Raw genomic sequence first — 19,583 nt, 5'->3', positions numbered from 1 at the left:
GAGTTACTGAGTCATGGAGAGTCCTGACAGGAAGCTGATAGCACACTTAAACTGAGTAATTTGGTTACATGGCCACTTTGTGAGCTGGGAAGCAGAATGAATACAAGAGCTGTCATAAGAAATTAGCTAAATTGAAGATCATGACCCATATAGCCAAAAATATAATGAAAAACAGCCCTTTTATATAGTTATGGTAGCTACTTAAGAATTATATTAGGTATTCAATTGTTAAATCATGATAAAGCTTGGCATAGTCTCAGTTTGCTTATATCTCAGTAAAATTTCATAAGAAGAACTTAAGCTTCTCACCTGTTCAAGGAACTGTATTTTCTATTCTTAAGTATTTGATAAAATAATAAGTATATTCAAAATTAGAAAATTATTACTTTTTATCACCTTTCAGTGACTTGTCTTTCATTTGAATGTTTGTTTTTGTTAATGTAGTACCCCAAGGAGGTAACTCTGGAGGCATTTTCCATTATTGTTACACAGATGCTCGGACTGAGTCTGGGAATATCATATGATGACACAAAGAAATGTCATTGTACAGGAGCTATCTGTATAATGAATCCAGAAGCTATGTAAGTTTATTTAAAAGTAAGATTATGTTTATTTTGTTTTAAATATTTCAAGTACAAAAATTTAGTGTTTACTTATAGCACAAATTAGCCATAAATGGACCAAGTACTATAAAATATAAACATGAAATTTTAAGTGTAAGAGAGTTGGAAGGAGGTATACCATTAAGAATAGTCAAGGATAACAAATTCAAATGGAAAGAAAAATTAGCAAGGGAGTGATATTTAGACTATGTATTTTATGAAATGACATGTTTAAAAATATGTTAGAATAGGGTGGCAGAATGGATAAAAAACTAAGACCCATCTGTATGCTGCCTACAACAGTGTCAGAAAAGCACACAGACTGAGAGTGAAGGTTTGGAGAGAGCTTTTACATGCAAATGGAAACAAATAAAATCTGGGGTAGCAATAGCTATATCAGACAAAATAGACTTTAAAACAAAGACTGTAATAAGAGACAAAGAAGGAAATTACATAATGGCAAAAATATCTATCCATTAAGAGGACATAACAGTTGTAAATATCTATGCACCTAACATAGAAGCACCTAAATAGTTAAAGCAAATATTAACAAACATACAGAGAGAAATTGACAGTAATATAATAAAATCAATAAAGAAACAGTGTTTTTTTGTATGTATTTTTAAAATTATTTTATTTGTAGTTTACATATAATTTTATATTAGTTTCACATATACAACTTAGTTTTTTGACAAGTTAATATATTATGCTGTGCTCGACACAAGTATCTATTCTGTTTCATTGATCTAGGTGTCTGTTTTTGTGCCAGTGCCATACTCTTTTGATCACTACAGGTTTGTAATATAACTTGAAGTCTGGAATTGATATACCTCCTGTTTTGATTTTCTTTATCAAGATTGTTTTGGCTATTTGGGGTCTTTCAGGATTCCATACAAATTTTAGGATTGTTTGTTCTAGCTCAGTGAAAAATACTGTTGGTATTTTGACAGGGATTGCATTAAATGTGTAGATTTCTTTAGGTAGTATAGACATTTCAAAAATATTTGTTCTTTCAATCCATGAGCATGGAATGTCTTTCTATTTCTTTGTGTTGTCTTCAATTTCTTAACAGTGTTTTATAGTTTTCACAGTACAGGTCTTTTACCTCTTTGGTTAAGTTTATTCCTGAGTATTATAATGTTTTTGATGCAGTTATAAATGAGATTGTTATCTTAATTTCTATTTCTCCTACTTTATTGTTAGTGTATAGAAATGCTAATGAGTTATGTATATTAATTTTCTATGCTGCAAATGTATTGAATTCATTTATTAGTTTTCTTAGTTTTTTGATATAGCTTTAAGGGTTTTATATGTATAGTATTATGCCATCTGCTTATAGTAATAGTTTAAGTTCTTTCCCAATTTGATGCCTCTAATTTCTTTTTTTGGGTCTGTTTTCTATGGCTAGAATTTCCAGTACTATGTTGAATAAAAGTGGTAAGAGTCGACATTTTTTGTCTTGTTCCTGATTTTAGAGGAAAAGGTCTCAGTTTTTTTTCCATTGAGTAAGTTGTGGTATTTTCATATATGGCCTAATATATTGAGGTATGTTCCATCAAAACCCACTTTGTTGAGAGTTTTTATCAAGAATGGACATTGAATTTTGTCAAATGCTTTTTCTACATTTATTGAGATGATCAATTTTTATCCTTTGTCACATAGATTGACTTGTAAATATTGAACCATCCTTGTATCTCCGGAATAAATCTCGGTTGTCATAAATGGTCCTTTTAATGTGTTGTTCAATGTGGCTTGCTAATACTAATTTTTTTGAAGATTTTTGTATGTATGTTTATCAGAGATATTGGCCTTTAGTTTTCTTTTTTGTAGTGTCTTTGTCTGGTGTTGGTCTCAGAGTAATGCTGGCTTTATAAAATATATTTGGAGGCTTTTCTTCTGTTTTTTGGAATTAGGTATTAACTCTTCCTTCAATGCTTGATAGAATTCACCTGTGAAGCCATCTGGTCCTGGACTTTTATTTTTTGGTAGTTTTTTGATACTGATTAAATTTTGTTGCTAGTAATTTGTCTGTTCAGATTTTTTATTTCTTCTGGATTCAGTTTTGGAAGACTATATGCTTCCATTTCTTCTTTGTTATTGAATCCATTGGCATATAATTTTTTACAGTATTCTCTTATAATTTTTTGTACTTTTGTGGTATCAGTTGTTACTTCTTTTCTCATTTCTGATTTTCTCTTGTGTGTTTTTTATTTCAGTTATATTCTTCAGGTCTTCTTTTTATTTTATTTTTCTATTATTTTTTAATGTTTGTTTGTTTTTGAGAGAGAGTGTATACACATGAGTGGGGGAGGGGCAGGGAGAGGGAGACAGAGGATCAGAAGTGGGCTGTATGCTGACAGGAGAGAGCTTGATGTGGGGTTCGAGCTCATGAACTGTGAGATCATGACCTGAGCCGAAGATGGATACTTAACCAACTGAGCCACCCAAGAACCCCTGATTGATTCTTTTTTAATATTTTGTATGTCTTTATTGAAAGTCTCACTGAGTTCTAACCCTCATCTTTTCATTCCAGTGAACATCTTTATGATTATTACTTTAAATTTTTTATTCAGCATATTGCTTATCTCCATTTCTTTTAGTTTTTTCCTGATGTCTTGTTTTTTCTTTTGGAGCATATTCCTTTGTCTTCTTATTTTGCTTGATTTACTGTGCTTATTTGTATGGATTAGTCAGAACAGCTACTTATAAACTTGAAGGAATGGTCTTATGTATAGCCATCCTCTAGGTAGGCTGTGTGTGGTTGATGACTTTTGCTGGTTGGCTGGAGCTGTGGCTGGCATTGGCTGGAGATCCAGAAGCTTTCCACATGGTGTGTGCCCTGTCATGATAGCTGAAGCTGAAGTGAATGCAGTACATGATATCCCAGGATTCTATATGTTGATGGCACTCTGTGTAGGAGGTTCCCTGTCAGGACAGCTGAAGATGAAGTGATTATAGGCTAGGGTGTCTTGGGGAGCTATTTGTTGATGGCGCTTTGTGCAGGGCATACTCTGGTGGGGCAGCTGGAGCTAAGGTAGTATCTGGAGATCCCTTAACTCTCTGCATGGCAGAATAGCTAAAACTAAAGTGCGTGCAAACTGGGGCACCCAGATCTCTATGCACAGAGGGAACCTTGGCAGGAAAGCTGAAACTGAAGTGGATATAAACTGGGTTGTTCCAGTACTGTCTGCACAGAGCATGCCCTTTAGGTGTGGCTGAAGCTGAGGTGGGGTATAGGCTGGGAGGTCCTGGCATGCTCTGCGCATGGGGCACCCTGGCAGGACAGCTAAAATTAAAATGGTCAGGGGCCAGTGTGATTCCTGGGCTCTTTGCATACAGTGTGCCCTGGCAGGACAGCTGAAGCTGAATTGCATACAAGCCAGGTTTTCTGAAGGTGCTAGCTCAGGGTTGCCCTGGCTGGGTGACTGGAGCCAAGAGTGGTGTGGGTGATGTGTTCAGAGCACTCCTTATAGGGGATGCTCTGCTGGAGTGGCTGAAATTGATGCAAGCATGGGCTTGTGTTTCCTGGGGTACCTCATGCAGTGGGATTTGAAACATACATCAATCAAGAGGTTCCAGAGCACTCTTCACCATGGGGTGTCCTAGCAAGACGTCTGAAGCCCAAGTGGTGCGGGCTTGGGGTGTTCTGTGGTGATTTGCACCTGTGTTACCTTGGCATGAAGTCTGGGGCTTTAGTGAGACTAACCAGGGGTGTCCTGATGCATATCGGCCACCTTGGTAAGATGGCTGGGGTTGGTGTGAGTTGTGGGCCTGGGCTCACTGAGATGGCAGGCCAATTAGGGCACTGGGACTGTGCACTCGTCTGTGCTTTCAAGGTACTTTCAAAACTGCCCTCCTACCAGAAAGCAATCCAGCAGCTCCTTCAGCCTTTTGGAGGAGTCTTAGTGCTGGCTGTTTTATGTGCTAGTTGCTCTTTTAAATCACGGCTTTTTAGCGGCACCTGGGTGGCTAAGTTGGTTGTGTCCTACTCCTGATTTCAGCTCAGGTCATGATCTCATGGCTCATGAGACTGAACCCCACATAGGGCTCTGTGCTGACAGCATGGAGCCTGTTTGGGAATCTCTTTCTCTCCCTCTCTCTGCCCCTCCCCTGCTCTCTCTGTCTCTCTCTCTCTCTCTCAAAATAAATAAATAAATATTAAAAAATAAATCATGGCTTTTTAAAGAAAAGATAAAAGACAAAAAGAAAAAGAAAAAGAGAAGAAAACAAAAAGAAAGAAAAGGAAAGAAAGGAAGAAAGAAAGGATTTGATTTTTTTCTGTGTCCTTGCACAGCTGGGGCTGGGGTGGGTTTGAGGGCCTGGGACTCATGAGTCAGCAAGCCCGTTATGGCATCTGGACCCTGCTCCAGTCTGCATTTTTAAGGAGGAGGGGAAATATAAACCCATCATTCTTCAGATGGGTGACCCTGTGACCCAGAGAAAGTTCCTGCAGCCCCTCCACCATTTGACAGAGTTCTAGTGTTGTGTCTTTCAAATGCTAGTTGCTTTTTAAAGCTGCAGTTGTTTTGTTTTCTTGTGTCTAAGGACAGAAGAATCTGTTTTTGGTCCTTCTGTACGTATATACCTCCCCACTGGGGTTCACAAAGTCAGGAGTAGGAATTGCCTTTGTTACCTTGTCTCCATCTCTCTCTTTTTAAATTTATTTTTAATTTTTATTTTTTAATGTTTAGTTTTGAGAGAGAGAAAGGTGGCAAAGAGAGAGAGAGAGAGAGAGAGAGAGAGACAGAGCGTGAGCGGGGGAGGGGCAGAGAGGGAGGGAGACCCAGAATCTGAAGCAGGCTCCCGGCTCCAGCTCCCTGCTGTCAGAACAGAGCCTGACGTGGGACTCGAACTCACTAACTGTGAGATCATGACCTGAGCCGAAGTCAGAGGCTTAATTGACTGAGCCACCTAGGCTCCACTGTCTCCATCTTTCTTGCTGTTTTCTTTTACTGTTCTATATTATGTTGTGCAGTAGCCTTTCAGTCAGCCCTTTGTTCTCATTTAGGAAAAATTGTCCTATAATTATATGTAATTTGGTGTGTTCCCTGGAGCAGGTGAATTCAGGGTTTTCCTATGTTGCCATCTTGGACCACACTTAAGAAAACAGAATTTTTGAATGACACATTAAACCAGATGGGTTTAACAGGTACATAGAGAACATTCCACTCAAAAACAACAGAATATATATTCTTTTCAAGTGCACATGGAACATTCTCAAGGATATTTCACATATTAGGCCATAAAACAAGTCTCAATAAATTGAAGAAGATTGAAACCATATCATGCATATTTTTTGACTATAGTCCTAAGAAACTAGAAATCAATTAAAAACCCAAACACACAGAGGCTAAATACCATGCTACTAAATGGTCACTTAGATCAACAAAGAAATCAAAGAAGCAATCAAAACATACTTGGAGATAAATGAAAATAAAAACATAACAGTTCAACGTCTCTGGGACACAGCAAGAGCAGTTCTGAGAGGGAAATTTATAGGAATACAGGCTTACAGTAAGACACAAGAAAAACCTCAAATAATCAATCTAACCTTACTTTTAAAGGAATTGAAAAAGAAGAAACAAAGCCCAAAGTAGAAGGAGGAAATAAAAATGATCACAGTAGAAATAAATGGAGTAAAGGCTAAAGAAATAAATAGAAAAAAAATCAATGAAACCAAGAGCTCGTTCCTTTAAGATAAACAAAATTGAAAAACTTTTATCCAGACCTATAAAGGAAAAAAGAAAAGAACTTAAATAAAATCAGAAACTAAAGAGAAGTAACAACTGATAGCACAGAAATACAAAGGATTATAAGAGACTACTACAAAAAATTGTATGCTAACAAATTGGGCACATAAATTCTTAGAAGCATACAAGTTGCGAAGACTAAATCAGGAAGAAATATAAAATCTGAACTCAAACTCATAGATTCCTAGGGACAAAATTGAACCAGTAATCAAAACCCTCCAACAAACAGAAATCCAGGAGCAGATAGATTCACGGATAAATTTTTACCAAACATTTAAGAGTTAATACCTATGCTTCTGAAACTATTCCAAAACATAGAACAGGAAGCTTCCAAATTCATATTATGAAGCTAGCATTACCCTGATACCAAAACCAGACAAAGACACTACAAAAAAAACCCTACACATCAATATCTTTAAGGAATGTACATTCAAAAATCTTCAACAGAATATTACCAAACTACATTTCAACAATACACTAAAAAGATCATTTAATACCATCACATGGGATTTATTCCAGGGATACAGGGATGGTTCAATATTTGAAGGTCAATCAACATACATCATACTAACAAAAGGAAGGATAAAAAGCATATGATTATCTCAGCAGATCAAGAAAAAGGCTTTTACAAAATTCAACATCATTCGTGATAAAAACTCTCAACAAAGTGGGTTTAGAGAGAACATACCACAACACAATAAAGGTCATTAAAGAAAAACCCACAGCTAACATCATACCCAGTGTTGAAAAACTTAGAGCTTTTTGTCTAAGATCAGGAAGAAGACAAGGATGTCCACTTTTTCCACTTTTATTCAACATACTACTGGAAATCCCCGCCACAATATTTAGACAAGAAAAATAAATAAAAGGCACCCAAATTGATATGAAAGAAATGAAACTGTACCTTTTTGCAGATGACATGATTTTATACATAGAAAACTTTAAAGGATCTGCCAAAAACTATTAGAAGTAATAAATGAATTCACTAAAGTTGCATGATACAAACTTAATACACAGAAACATGTTGTATTTTTATACATTAATAACAAAGTAGCAGAAAGAAAAACAAAGAAGATAATTTTAGTTATAATTGCACCAAAAAGAGCTAAATACCTAGGAATAAACTTATCCAAGGAGGTGAAAAATCTGTACTTGAAAACTATAAAACATTGATGAAAGAAATTGAAGATGACACAAACAAATAGAAAGATATTCCATGCTCATGGATTGGAAGAACAAATGTTAAAATGTCCATCTACCCAAAGCAATCTACAAATTCAATGCAACCTGTATCAAAATACCAATAGCATTTTTCACAGAACTAGAGAAAATAGTCCTAAAAGATTGTATGGAGCCCCAAATGATCCCTAAGAGCCAAAGCAAACTTGAAAAAGAAATTACAAAATGAAGCTATCATAATCCCAAATTTCAGGGTATACTACAAAGCTGCAGTAGGCAGAGCAATATAGTACTGGCACAAAAATAGACACATACATCAATAGAACAGAACAGAGAGCCCCCAAATAAACCTATACTTTATATGGATAATTATCTATGACAAAAGAGGCAAGTACATACAATGGGGAAAAGAGTCACTTCAATCTATGATGTTGGGAAAATTGGACTGCTACATGCAAAAGAATGAAACTGGACCACTTTCTTATACCATACATAGAATATAAACACAAAATGGGTTAAAGACCTAAATGTGAGACCTGGAACCATAAAAATACTAGAAGAGAGCGCAAGCAGTAATTTCTTTGACATTGGCTTAAGCAACATTTTTCCAGATATGTCTCATAAGGCAACAGAAACCAAAGCAAAAATAAACTATTGGACTACACCAAAATAAAAATCTTTTGCACAGTGAAGGAAACCATCAACAAAACAAAGAGGCAACCTACTGAATGAGAGAAGATATTTGCAAATGCTATATCTGATAAAGGGTTACTATCCAAAATATAAATAACATATAGAACTGAACACCAAAAAGACAATCATTAAAAATGGACAGAGGACTCCCTGAATAGACTTTTTTCCACAGAGGAAATACAGATGGCCAACAGATATGTGAAAAAGATGCTAATCGTCAAGGAAATGCACATCAAAACTACAATGAGATATCACCTTACACCTGTCATTATGGCTAAAATAAAAAGCATAAGAAATAACGTGATGAAGAGGATGTGGAGAAAAAAGGAACCCCTCATACACTGTTGGTGGAAATGTAAATAGGTGCAGCTACTGTCAAAAACAGTATGGTGGTTCCTCAAAATATTAAAAATAGAAAAACTGTGATGCAGTTATTCCACTATGGCTATTTAGCCACAGAAAATGAAAACACTAATTTGAAAAGATATATGCACAGTTATGTTTACTTCTGCATTATTTATGATTGCCAAAATATGGAAGCAAGCCAAGAATCTTTTGATAGATAAATGGGTAAAAAGAAAATATTATACACACAAAGGAATATTACTCAGCAGTAAAAAAGGTTGAGATCTTGCCATTTGAGACAACATGGATGGACCTGCAGGGTATTATGCTAAGTGAAATAAGTTAGAGAAATACAAATATCTTATGATTTCACATACATGCAGAATTTTAAAAGCAAAACTAATGAACAACAACAAAGCAGAAATAGACTTACATACAGAAAACAGAAGAGAGGTGAGTGGGGGAATGGGCAACATAGGTAAAGGAAGTTGTGAGGTATAGATTCCAAGTTATGGGATGAATACGTTACAGGGATGAAATTCTAAGCATGAGGAATATAGTCAACATAGTAGGTAAATAACTGAAGAGTACTTAGATTTATTTTTCTTATCTTTAAAAATGTAACTGATTATGCCTATGCTTTTACACAGTAATATAAGAATAAAGTGAGAAAATAAAATGGGACTGTTTTCTAAACTATAAAATCCCGTTTAAGTATGTGGTGAATTAGTTACAGTGATTTCTAAATTTGTCAGTGACCCCCAAATAGTTTATCAGACAAGGGCTATAGCAAGTTTGTATGGTGTTCTACATTTTTTTTTTAGTGAAAATAGGCATTAATTTTAAAAAACATGTTCTTTTCATAGTTAACCACTAAGAGCCATCTAAGGGTTAACTCTTACATTTCTAAAAAAGCTCAAACTCTACCATAAATACTTATATATACAAATATTATATTACAAATTCAATCTAAATTAATTCTATATATGTAACTAATATTATATATATATATAGGTTTATGTACACATAAGATATACTTGTATTAAATTAATATATATTAAGTGAATCTTATAATATTATAAATATAAAATTTATGTAGATTTATAAAGAATATGAGGATTGCTATTCTGTGACTATTGTCCATTTGGCCAGTTACTCTTAAGTATTCTACAAAAAGATATTTCATGTAGGTCACCCAGAGTCTAGTATTAATGATAATAAGAATATCATATTTTTACATTGTACTTAATATGTGCTAGAGATCATCACAAATACTTTGTATGTATTAACTCATTTGATTCTCACAATCTCTCTATAAGGCATTTCCTATTATTTCCATTTTTAAATTTTATGAACTGTTATAAAAAGGATAATTATCTATGGTTAGGTAGCTAGTTTGTGGCAAACCTAAGTTTTGAACCCAGGCATTTTGGCTTTAGAATCTGTGTTAATAAACTTTGGATTTGCATGGTGCTTTATAAATACTTAAAATGTTTTCATACGTAGTCTTCAATTTCTTATAAAACTCATGGATAGGGCAAGTGTTAACTTTACTTTTACAAAATTTTGCATTTCCGCAATACATCTTATATGTTATATAATTTTCAAAGGAGGCATGTGAGCAAGTAAGAAAATATTTTTTCCATTTAATGTGTGTGTTATTTTAAAGTTGCTGGAGTACAGTAAACCTAAATATGATTCTTCATTGGATATACAGTTAATTAACGGCCAAACTTCAGTACTATGCTAAGTGAAATAAGTCAGTCAGAGAAAGACAAATATACGATTTCACGTACATGCGTAATCTTAAAAGCAAAACTAATGAACAACAGTAACAACAAAGTGGAAATAGAATTAAATACAGAGAACAGAAGAGAGGTGTGTGGGGAAATGGGCAACATAGGTAAAGGAAGTTGGGAGGTATAGATTTCAAGTTATGGGATGAATAAGTTACAGGGATGAAGTTCTAAGCATAAGGAATATAGTCAACATATTGGGCAAATAACTGAAGAGTACTTAGAGGTCAGTAATGTCACCAGTGATTTATTGGGCATTTACTATAGGCCAGAGAGTTCAGTTAGGCACTTTACTTGTGTAATAATATTTAATTCTCACAACAACGCTATGAGGTGGATGGGTATTATTATCCCTATTTTGTAGATGAGAAGACTGAGACTTAGGAGTTAATCACTTTGTCTAAAGCCTCATGAGTCACAGGGTTGGTCCTAGTCAACAAGTTTATCTAACCCAAAGCTTTGTTATTTTCTCTATTCCATACTGACTTCATATAGAAGACAGTTAATGTATTAGAATTAACTTGAACTATGTAACAAGAGAATATGTATTTGAGCAAACTGCAATTTGGGGGAGCAAAAAATGAATAACTAGGGATTAAATATAGTTGACTAAAACTAGTTTCCAGAGCCAAAATATTATACAGTTTTCAATTAAAAGTTTCCTCACCTTCCAGTTTTGGTGACAAGATTATCAAATTTTATGGTTTATAGTAAAATATATATTGATATTTAATTGTAAATATTTCATTATGTAATATTCAGAGATGAATTTTGGGGTTAAAAAACACCTGAATTTGAAGTCTTAAACAACTGTGTATGAATACTGATCCTGCTGATTTACAAACTGAGTGGGTTTTGTGAGGTTTTTATCTTCTCAGAACTTCAGTTCAGTTTCTCTAAAATGCTGGAGACAATGCCAGTGTCCCTGATTTATGATGAGTATTAAATAATCAAGTATATAAAATATCTGGCTAATAATATGTGTGCAATAAATGTCAGTTTCCACCTTGTCTGTTAGATTTTTACTACATATTTAGAGTGACTCATAGAAATATTCTCTGAAGTTATCTTTATTAGTGGTGTGTTAACCTTATAAAGTTTTGATTAATATACAGTTTCTCTGAAATCTGTGAGAAAACTCAGGAATAAGCACAGTATAGTCTGTTTAATAAAAGTTTTTTGTTGTTACGAAGAACAGTAGACAGCTGATTCTGTGTTTGCTAAGTCCTGTCCTGGTAATAAGTAATACCAACAATAAGGATGATAAAATTCCTGCCTCAAACAGCTAACAACTTATTGAGTTATCTATCATATTATATATATATACTACAAACCTGTGAATGGCTATTGAAAAATTATTGAAGTAGAAGAGATTTAAACTTTCAAAGAGCTTTATTCTTTTTTCTTAAAAAAATTTTTTTTTGAGAGAGAACATGTGTGCAAGCAGGGGAGAGGCAGAGGGAGAGGGAGGGAGTGAATCTTAAACAGACTCCATGCTCCTCATGGAGCCCCATGCCAGGATTGATCTCATGACCAAGAAGTGATGACCTAAGCAAAAATGAAGAGTCAGATGCTGAACCAACTGAGTCACCCAGGTACCCCTCAAAGAGCTTGATTCTTAATTTTATAATGGTCATGGGAAAGACTGAGGGAGTAGAAGAGAAGTTTGAAGAATATATTTGATATATATCTGTGAATTGACATAAGTGGATATGAGGTTTTCTCCATTCCTAGGCAGAAGCATCATATACATATATAAATACTTCTTTCCTATATACAAGAATTTACATACAATCATACCCCAAAACTCAAAATTTTCTCTTAGGAGGACACCTAGGTGGCTTAGTCAGTGAAGTGGCCAGCTCTTGTTTTTTGCCTCAGGTCATGATCTCATGGTTTCGTGAGTTAGTGCATTGGTCTGTGCACTAACAGTGTGGAGCCTGCTTGGGATTCTCTCTCTTTCCATCTCTCTCTGCTCCTCCTCCCCCACTTGTGCTTTCTCTCTTTCTCAAAATAGATAAATGAACTTCCAAAAATTTTTATCTTAGGTGATGTAGTTTGTAATGCATATAAAAATAAAGTTAAATCTATTCTTGATTTTTTTATTGTGGTAGGAACACATAACAGGAGTTCTCTTGAAAGTTTAAATATGAAATACACTATTGTTAACTAGAGGCACTATGTTGCACAGCAGATTTCTAAAACGTACTCATCTCGAATAACTGAAACTTTATACCCATTGAATAACTCCCATTTCTGCCTCCTCCTAGCCCCTGGCAGCCACAATTGTACTTTCTGCATCTATGAGGTTGACTGTCTTAGATATCTTATATTTGTGAGATCATGTAGTAGTTGCCTTCTGTTACTGACTTATTTCACTTAGTTTAATGTCCTCGTGGTTCATTCATGTGTTGCGTATGGCAGGGTTGCCTTCTTTTTTTGAGGCTGAATAATTTTCCATTGCACATGTGTACCACATTTTTAAAATTCATCTGTCAATGGATATTTAGGTTGCTTCCATATCTTTGGTATTGTGAACAATGCTGCAATGAACATGGGGATGCAGATACTGAGATCCTTCAGTTATTTGCAATATATACTCAGTAGTTCTATTTTTAACTTTTTTTAAAATATGAAATTTATTGTCAAATTGGTTTCCATACAACACCCAGTGCTCATCCCAACAGGTGCCCTCCTCATTGCCCATCACCCACTATTTTTAACTTTTTGAAGAACCTCTCTACAGTTTTCCATAGTGGCTGTCCTAATTTACGTTCCCACCAACAGTGTACCAAGGATTCCAATTTCTCCATATCCTTGTCAACTCTTATCTTTTTAAAAATGAAATCTTAACAGGTGTGCGGTGATAATCTTATTGTGTGTGTTTTTTTAAGTAGGCTTCATACCCACTGCAGAGCCCAGTGTGGGGCTTGAACTCACAACCCTGAGATCAAGACCTGAGCTGAGATCAACAGTAGGTTGCCTAACCAAATTAGCCACACAGGTGCTCCTTATTGTGGTTTTGGTTTGCAATTCCTGATGATTAGTTATATTGAGCACCTTTTCGTTTACCTGTTAGCCATTTATATGTATTCTTTGGCTAGTGATCTATCCAAGTTTTGTGCCCATTTTCTAATCGGTTTGTTTGTTTTTTACTATTAAGTAATACTTAATTTTATTTGAATAGGGACGTGTATTCCAGTGAATGAAATCACATGATCTACTCAGGAATGATTTTGGCCTCTAAGCACTTGTTATGAACATTTATCGTTACCTATTAAATTTAACATTTTGAAATATATAGAGTTGTGCTGTGCTTTCAGAAGTGTACTGCCAATGACATTGTATGGATTCATCTCTAGGCGATCAAGTGGTGTCAAGACTTTTAGCAGTTGCAGTTTGAGTGACTTTGAAAATTTCATTTCAAATATGGGTGCCAAATGTCTTCAGAATAAACCCCAAATGCAAACAGCTCTGAGAGCAATCTGTGGCAACGGCAAAGTGGAGAGAGGTGAAGTGTGTGACTGTGGTACTGAGGAAGTAAGTCTGAAATAGGAAAATTCATAAATTTATTGTTTTAGTTCATCTCTTTGCTGTGAATGTTATGTATCTCAAATATGGCTGAATACTATGCAGAATATTTACAGTTAAGTGAAATCAAGTTTGAAATACATGCAAGAGTATACTGTATAGATAGAGGTTGAAGAATTTTGAACAAGAATGAAATGTACTCCTAAAAATTATTGCTGATGGGAAAAAAGAGAGTCTAGAGTGAGCTTTTGTATTCTAAACTGAACATACAAGATTTTTCCAAACCTGTGTTTAACTATAAATGTTTTACTGAAGATTAATTTGTCAGCCGACCATCAAGTATACTTTAGGGTATTATTTCACAATGGAATTAGTAGTATGGTAAGGGAAGACTATTAATATTACAGTCTGAACGTGGGTGATTTTAGTTATTCACTTGGAAGAAAAACTCTGAAAATACAGTGAATACAAAAAGTCCAGGTTGTAATACTTTTAGACAGTTCAGTATTTGCAGCAATACTGTAGATGTCATATATTTGCATGATTATAAAATAGATGGAGGGGTGCCTGGGTGGCTCAGTTAAGTGTCTGACTTCAGTTCAGGTCATGATCTCGGGTTCATGAGTTCGAGCCCTGCGCTGTGCTCTGTGCTGACAGCTCAGAGCCTGGAGCCTGCTTCAGATTCTGTGTCTCCCTTTCTCTCTGCTCCCCTCCCTCCCTCTCTGCCCCTCCCCTGCTTGCACTCCCTCTCTCTCTCTCTCTCTCTCTGTCTGTCTCAAAAATAAAAAAATATTTAAAAAATTAAAATAGATGGAAATGATATTAGGGTGTGATACATATATGGGTCTGGATATACTTGTATCTATATCACACTGTTTTAATTATTGTGCCTTTCTAGTATGTTTTGCCATTTGGTAAAACAAGTCTTCCTACTTAATTCTTCCTTCCTTCCTTCCTTCCTTCCTTCCTTCCTTCCTTCCTTCCTTCCTTCCTTCCTCTTTCTTTCTTTCTTTCTTTCTTTCTTTCTTTCTTTCTTTCTTTCTTTCTTTCTTTCTTTCTTTCTTGTATAATTAACATACAGTGTTAGTGTAATTTCAGGTGCACAATAATAATGATTCAAAAATTCTATGCATTTCTTGGTGCTCATCACAATAAGTGTACTCTTAATCCTCTTTATTTTCTACATTCCCCTGCATATTTCCCTCTAGCAACCACCATTTTTTCTCTGTTTTTTTTTTTTTTTTTGTCTTTTTGTTGTCATTGTTCATTTGTTTTGTTTCTTAAATTCTACATTTGAGTGGAATCATATGGTATTTGTCTTTCTCTGACTGACTTATTTCATTTATCATTATATCCTGTAGGCCCATCTGTGTTGTCACAAATGGCAAGGTTTTATTCTTTTATGGTTGAGTAATATTCCATTGCATCTATATACTGCATCTTTGTCCATTCATCTATGATAGGACATTTGAGTTGTTTCTGTATCTTGGCTATTATAAATAATTCAGCAATAAACATAGGGGTGCATATATCTTTTTGAAGCATTTTTGTTTTCTTTGGGTAAATACCCTGTATGTGGAATTACAGATTTATATGATAATTTCTATTTTTAATTGCTTGAGGAGTGTCCATACTATTTTCTACAATGGCTACAACAATTTGCATTCTCACAAACAGTGCATGCGGTTCCTTTTTTTCCCACATTTTAACCAACATGTTATGTCTTGTGTTTTTTATTTCAGCCATTCTGACAGGTGTAAAGTCATACCTCATTGTAGTTTTGATTTGCATTTCCCTGATGATGAGTGATGTTCGTTATCTTTTCATGTGTCTGTTGGCCCTTGCATGTCTTCTTTGGAAAAATGTCTACTTAGATACTTTGCCCATTTTTAACTAGATGATGATGATGATGATGATGATGATGATGATGATTTTAGTGTTGAGTTGTAGAAGTTCTTTATATATTTTGGATATTAGACCCTTATTGGATATAGCATTTGCAAACATCTTCCCATTCAGTAGGCTTACCTTTTGTTTCACTGATAGTTTCCTTAGCTATGCAGAAGCTTTTTATTTTGGTGCAGTCCCAGTGGTTTAATTTTGCTTTTGTTTCCCTTGCCAGAGGAGACATATCTGGAAAAAATGTTTCTACGCCTATGTCAAAGAAATTACTGCCTGTATTTTCTTCTAGGAGTTTTATGGTTTCAGGTCTCACATGCAGTTCCTTAATCCACTTTGCGATTACTTTTGTGTATGGTGTAAGAAAATGGTCCAGTTTCATTCTTCTGCATGCAACTCCAGTTTTCCTAATGCCATATGTTGAAGAGGCTGTCTTTTCCACATTGTATATTCTTGCCTCCTTTATTGTAGATTAATTGCCCATATAAGTGTGGGTTTAGCTCTGAACTCTGTAATTCTGTTTCATTGATCTAAGTGTCTTTTTTTTTTTTTTTTTTTTTTTTTTTTTTTTTTTTTGCGCCAGTACCATACTGCTGTGATTACTATAGCTTTTGTGGTATATCTTGAAATCTGGGATTGTGATACTTCTTTAGGAAACTTCTGATTTTCAGTTTTGCCTGATCTAGAAGTCATGTGAATGGAATGATACAGCACATATCCTTGTGTCTGGCTTTTTCCTTTCAATACTGTGTTTTTAAGATTCACTCAACATTGTTTATGTCACAATCATTTCTTCCTTTTTATTTTGTGTAATATTTTGTTGTTTGAATATAACATAATCTACATGCTAATGTATATTTGAGTTGTTAACAGTAATGGGCCATTATTCCAAATTCCCAAAAAGTAGAATTGTTGGGTCATATGATAAGTGTATGTTCATGAGAAACTGCCAAACTATTTTCCAAAGCATTGTAATTATTTTACATTTCTACCAGCAACATAAAAACTTTTATTTCCCCTACATTTTCACCAAAATGTGATGTTGTAGCCTTTTAAATTTTAGCCATTACAGTGGTTTTGGTTTGTATTTTCTTGCTGACTGTAATTATGTTGAGCTTGTTCTCATGTCCTTAGTAACCATTAATTTGTTTTTTTGTTATTGATTTGTATGAGGTTTTTTTTTTTTTTCCTATAGGTTGGATACTAGTCCTTTGTCAGACATGTTCATTACAAATAATGTTTCCAGTCTGTGTATTACCTTTCTGGTTGCTTAATAACATCTTTGAATGGCAGGCACTTTTTATTTTTTTATGAAGACCAGTTTATCATTTTTTTCTTTTATGGTAATGCTTTTTTGTCCTAAGAAATCTTTGCCCACTCAAGGTCATGAATATTTTCTCCTCTGTTTCCTGTGAGAAGTTTTATAGTTATCACTCACAATTAGTCTGTGATCCATTTTAAGTATGTTTTTGTGTTTTGGGTGATTTTGGTTGAGGTTCACCACACTCCATTTGAATATCAATTTGTTGGTAGTATTTGTTAAAATGACCATCTTTTCACCATTGTATTAACTTAGCATTCTTATGAAAATAAATTACCATACCTATGTGTTACCCTGGATTTTTTTCTGTTTATTTATGTAACATTTATGTTAGTTTTACACTACTCTGATTAATGCATTTTCACAGTAAATCTTGAAAACAGATAATGTAAATCATCCAACTTTGTTCATTTTTTCCAAGATAGTTTTACTATTCTAAGATCTTTGTATTTTGATATAAATTGGAAAATCAGCATGTGAATGTAGGAACTTTGATTGGAATTGTGTGGTATCCATACATCAATTTTGGGAGGATTACGTTTTTTTACTAAAATTGAGTCTGCCAATCTATGCACATGGTGTATATCTCCACTTACTTGGCTCTTCTTTAATTCTTATAGTTTTTCCGTAGTTTTTCTATAGCTGTTTCTGTAGCATTGTTTTAAAATTTTATTTAACAATTATCCATTGCTAGTATAGAAAATACAACTGACTTGTGACTTCACCTTAGATCTAGTGTTGATTAGAAATGTTGAGAATGGTCTTTGTTTCTTTTTATTTTGGGGGGGGGAACGTTTTCTGACTTTCACCATTAAATATAATGTTAGATCAAAGCGTTTTTGGTAAACAGATGCCCGTACCATGTTGAGGAAATTTCTTTCTATATTCTAGTTAGCTGAGAGTTTCAAATCAAGAATTAGTGTTGAATTTTGTCCAATGTCTTATTTTTGTGTGTATTGAGCTGATCATGTGAGTCTTCTTTTTACAGTTAACATGGCACATTTCACTGATTGGTTTTGAATGCTAACCCAACCATGTATTCTGGCATTAGCTTCACTTGGGTTATTTTGTTTATGTGTTGCTAGATTTAATTTGCTAATATTTTGTTTGGGGTTACAGCACTTATTTTCACAAGGGAATTGTGGTCTGCAGATTTTTCTTTTCTTGTAATATTTTCTGGTTTAAGCATCAAGGCAATTCTGAACTCATAAAATGAGTTGGAAAGTGATCCCTTTACTCAATACTTTCTGAATGAAATTATTTAGGATTAGTATTATTTCTATTTATGTATTTATATGTTTGTTATTTTTATCATGGAAGAGCACTTCACATGAGATCTACTCTCTTAAATCTGTGCTCCTAGAAGTTTTACAGCTTTGCATTTTACATTTAAATTTATGATCCATTTTGAGTTATTTTTTTGTAAAAAGTGTAGAGTCAGTGTCTAGTCATTATTTTCCCTGTGAATGTCCAGTTGTTCCAGCGCCATTTGTTGGAAAGACTGTCCGTTCTCCATTGAGCTGCATTTGCTCCATTGTTAAAGATTTATTATTGGTGTTTCTGGGGTTTTTATTTTGCCCCACTGATCCCTTTGTTTATTCTTATATGAATACCACACTGTCATTATAATTTATAGTAAGTTTGAAGTTGGGTGTTATCAATCCTTCAGTTTTCTTCCTCCTCTTCCTCATTTTTTTCCCCTCTTCCTCCTCCTTCTTTCTTCTTCATTTTCCCTTCCTCTTCTTCCTCTTCCTCCTCTTCAGTATTATGTGATTATTCTGCATTTTTTTTAATCTCCATATAAGCTTTAGAATCAATTAATCAATATCTACAAAATAACTTGCTGGAACTTTTATTGGAATTACATTAAATCTCTAGATAAAGTTGGGAAGAACTGACATCTTGACAATATTGAGAAAATAACAGTGGTTTTCATCAGAGTTTTATTCCTCATGCAAATTCTATAAAATTTTGTTACAACTATTCACAAATACTTCACTATTTGGGTGCTAATATAAATGGCATTGTGTTTTTTAATTGAAATTCCCATTTTTCATTGTTCATATTACAGGAAAACAGTTTATTTTTTACATTAACTTTGTATCCAGAAATCCTTCTTTAATAATTTATTAGTCACAGGAGATTATTGTTTTTGTTGCTTTTTGGTAATTTATTTGGGATTTTCTTTACATAGTCAATCACATAATTTATGGAAAAAATAGGGTTTTTTTTCTTTCTTCTCAACCTTTATATTTTGTATTTCATTTTCTTATCTTATTGCACTAGCTGGGACTTCCAGTGAGATATTGAAGGGAGTGGTGACAGGTAGCATCCCTGCCCCGTTCCTGATCTCAGGGGGGAAGCTAATGGTTTCTCACCATATATATGATGTTAGCTGTAGGTTTTCTCTAAATGTTCACTACCAAACTTAGGAAGTTCTCTCTTCCTGGTTTGTCATATTATGTAT

At 34.3% G+C, this 19,583-nt stretch overlaps 1 protein-coding gene across 6 annotated transcripts in view; it reads left to right on the top strand.

The window, feature by feature from the left end:
• The window catches only part of ADAM32 (ADAM metallopeptidase domain 32), a 190,222-nt gene that overhangs the window by 64,476 nt on the left and 106,163 nt on the right, over window positions 1-19,583 (top strand). For all 6 annotated transcript variants that reach the window (XR_006707992.1, XR_006707993.1, XR_006707994.1 and 3 more), the window contains 2 exons: window positions 445-581; window positions 13,728-13,905. Coding sequence is in view for 3 of the 6 variants with exons in the window: in XM_045459841.1 (XP_045315797.1) it covers window positions 445-581; window positions 13,728-13,905 (315 nt within the window). In the remaining 3 variants the exon portion in view is untranslated. The remainder of the gene's footprint in view (window positions 1-444; window positions 582-13,727; window positions 13,906-19,583) is intronic.

The sequence above is a fragment of the Leopardus geoffroyi genome, chromosome B1 (assembly GCF_018350155.1).
Source record: "Leopardus geoffroyi isolate Oge1 chromosome B1, O.geoffroyi_Oge1_pat1.0, whole genome shotgun sequence".
In the NCBI taxonomy this organism is placed as follows: domain Eukaryota; kingdom Metazoa; phylum Chordata; class Mammalia; order Carnivora; family Felidae; genus Leopardus; species Leopardus geoffroyi.
Note: the sequence above shows the minus strand (reverse complement) of the source record. Positions and strands in the feature narration are given on the sequence as shown.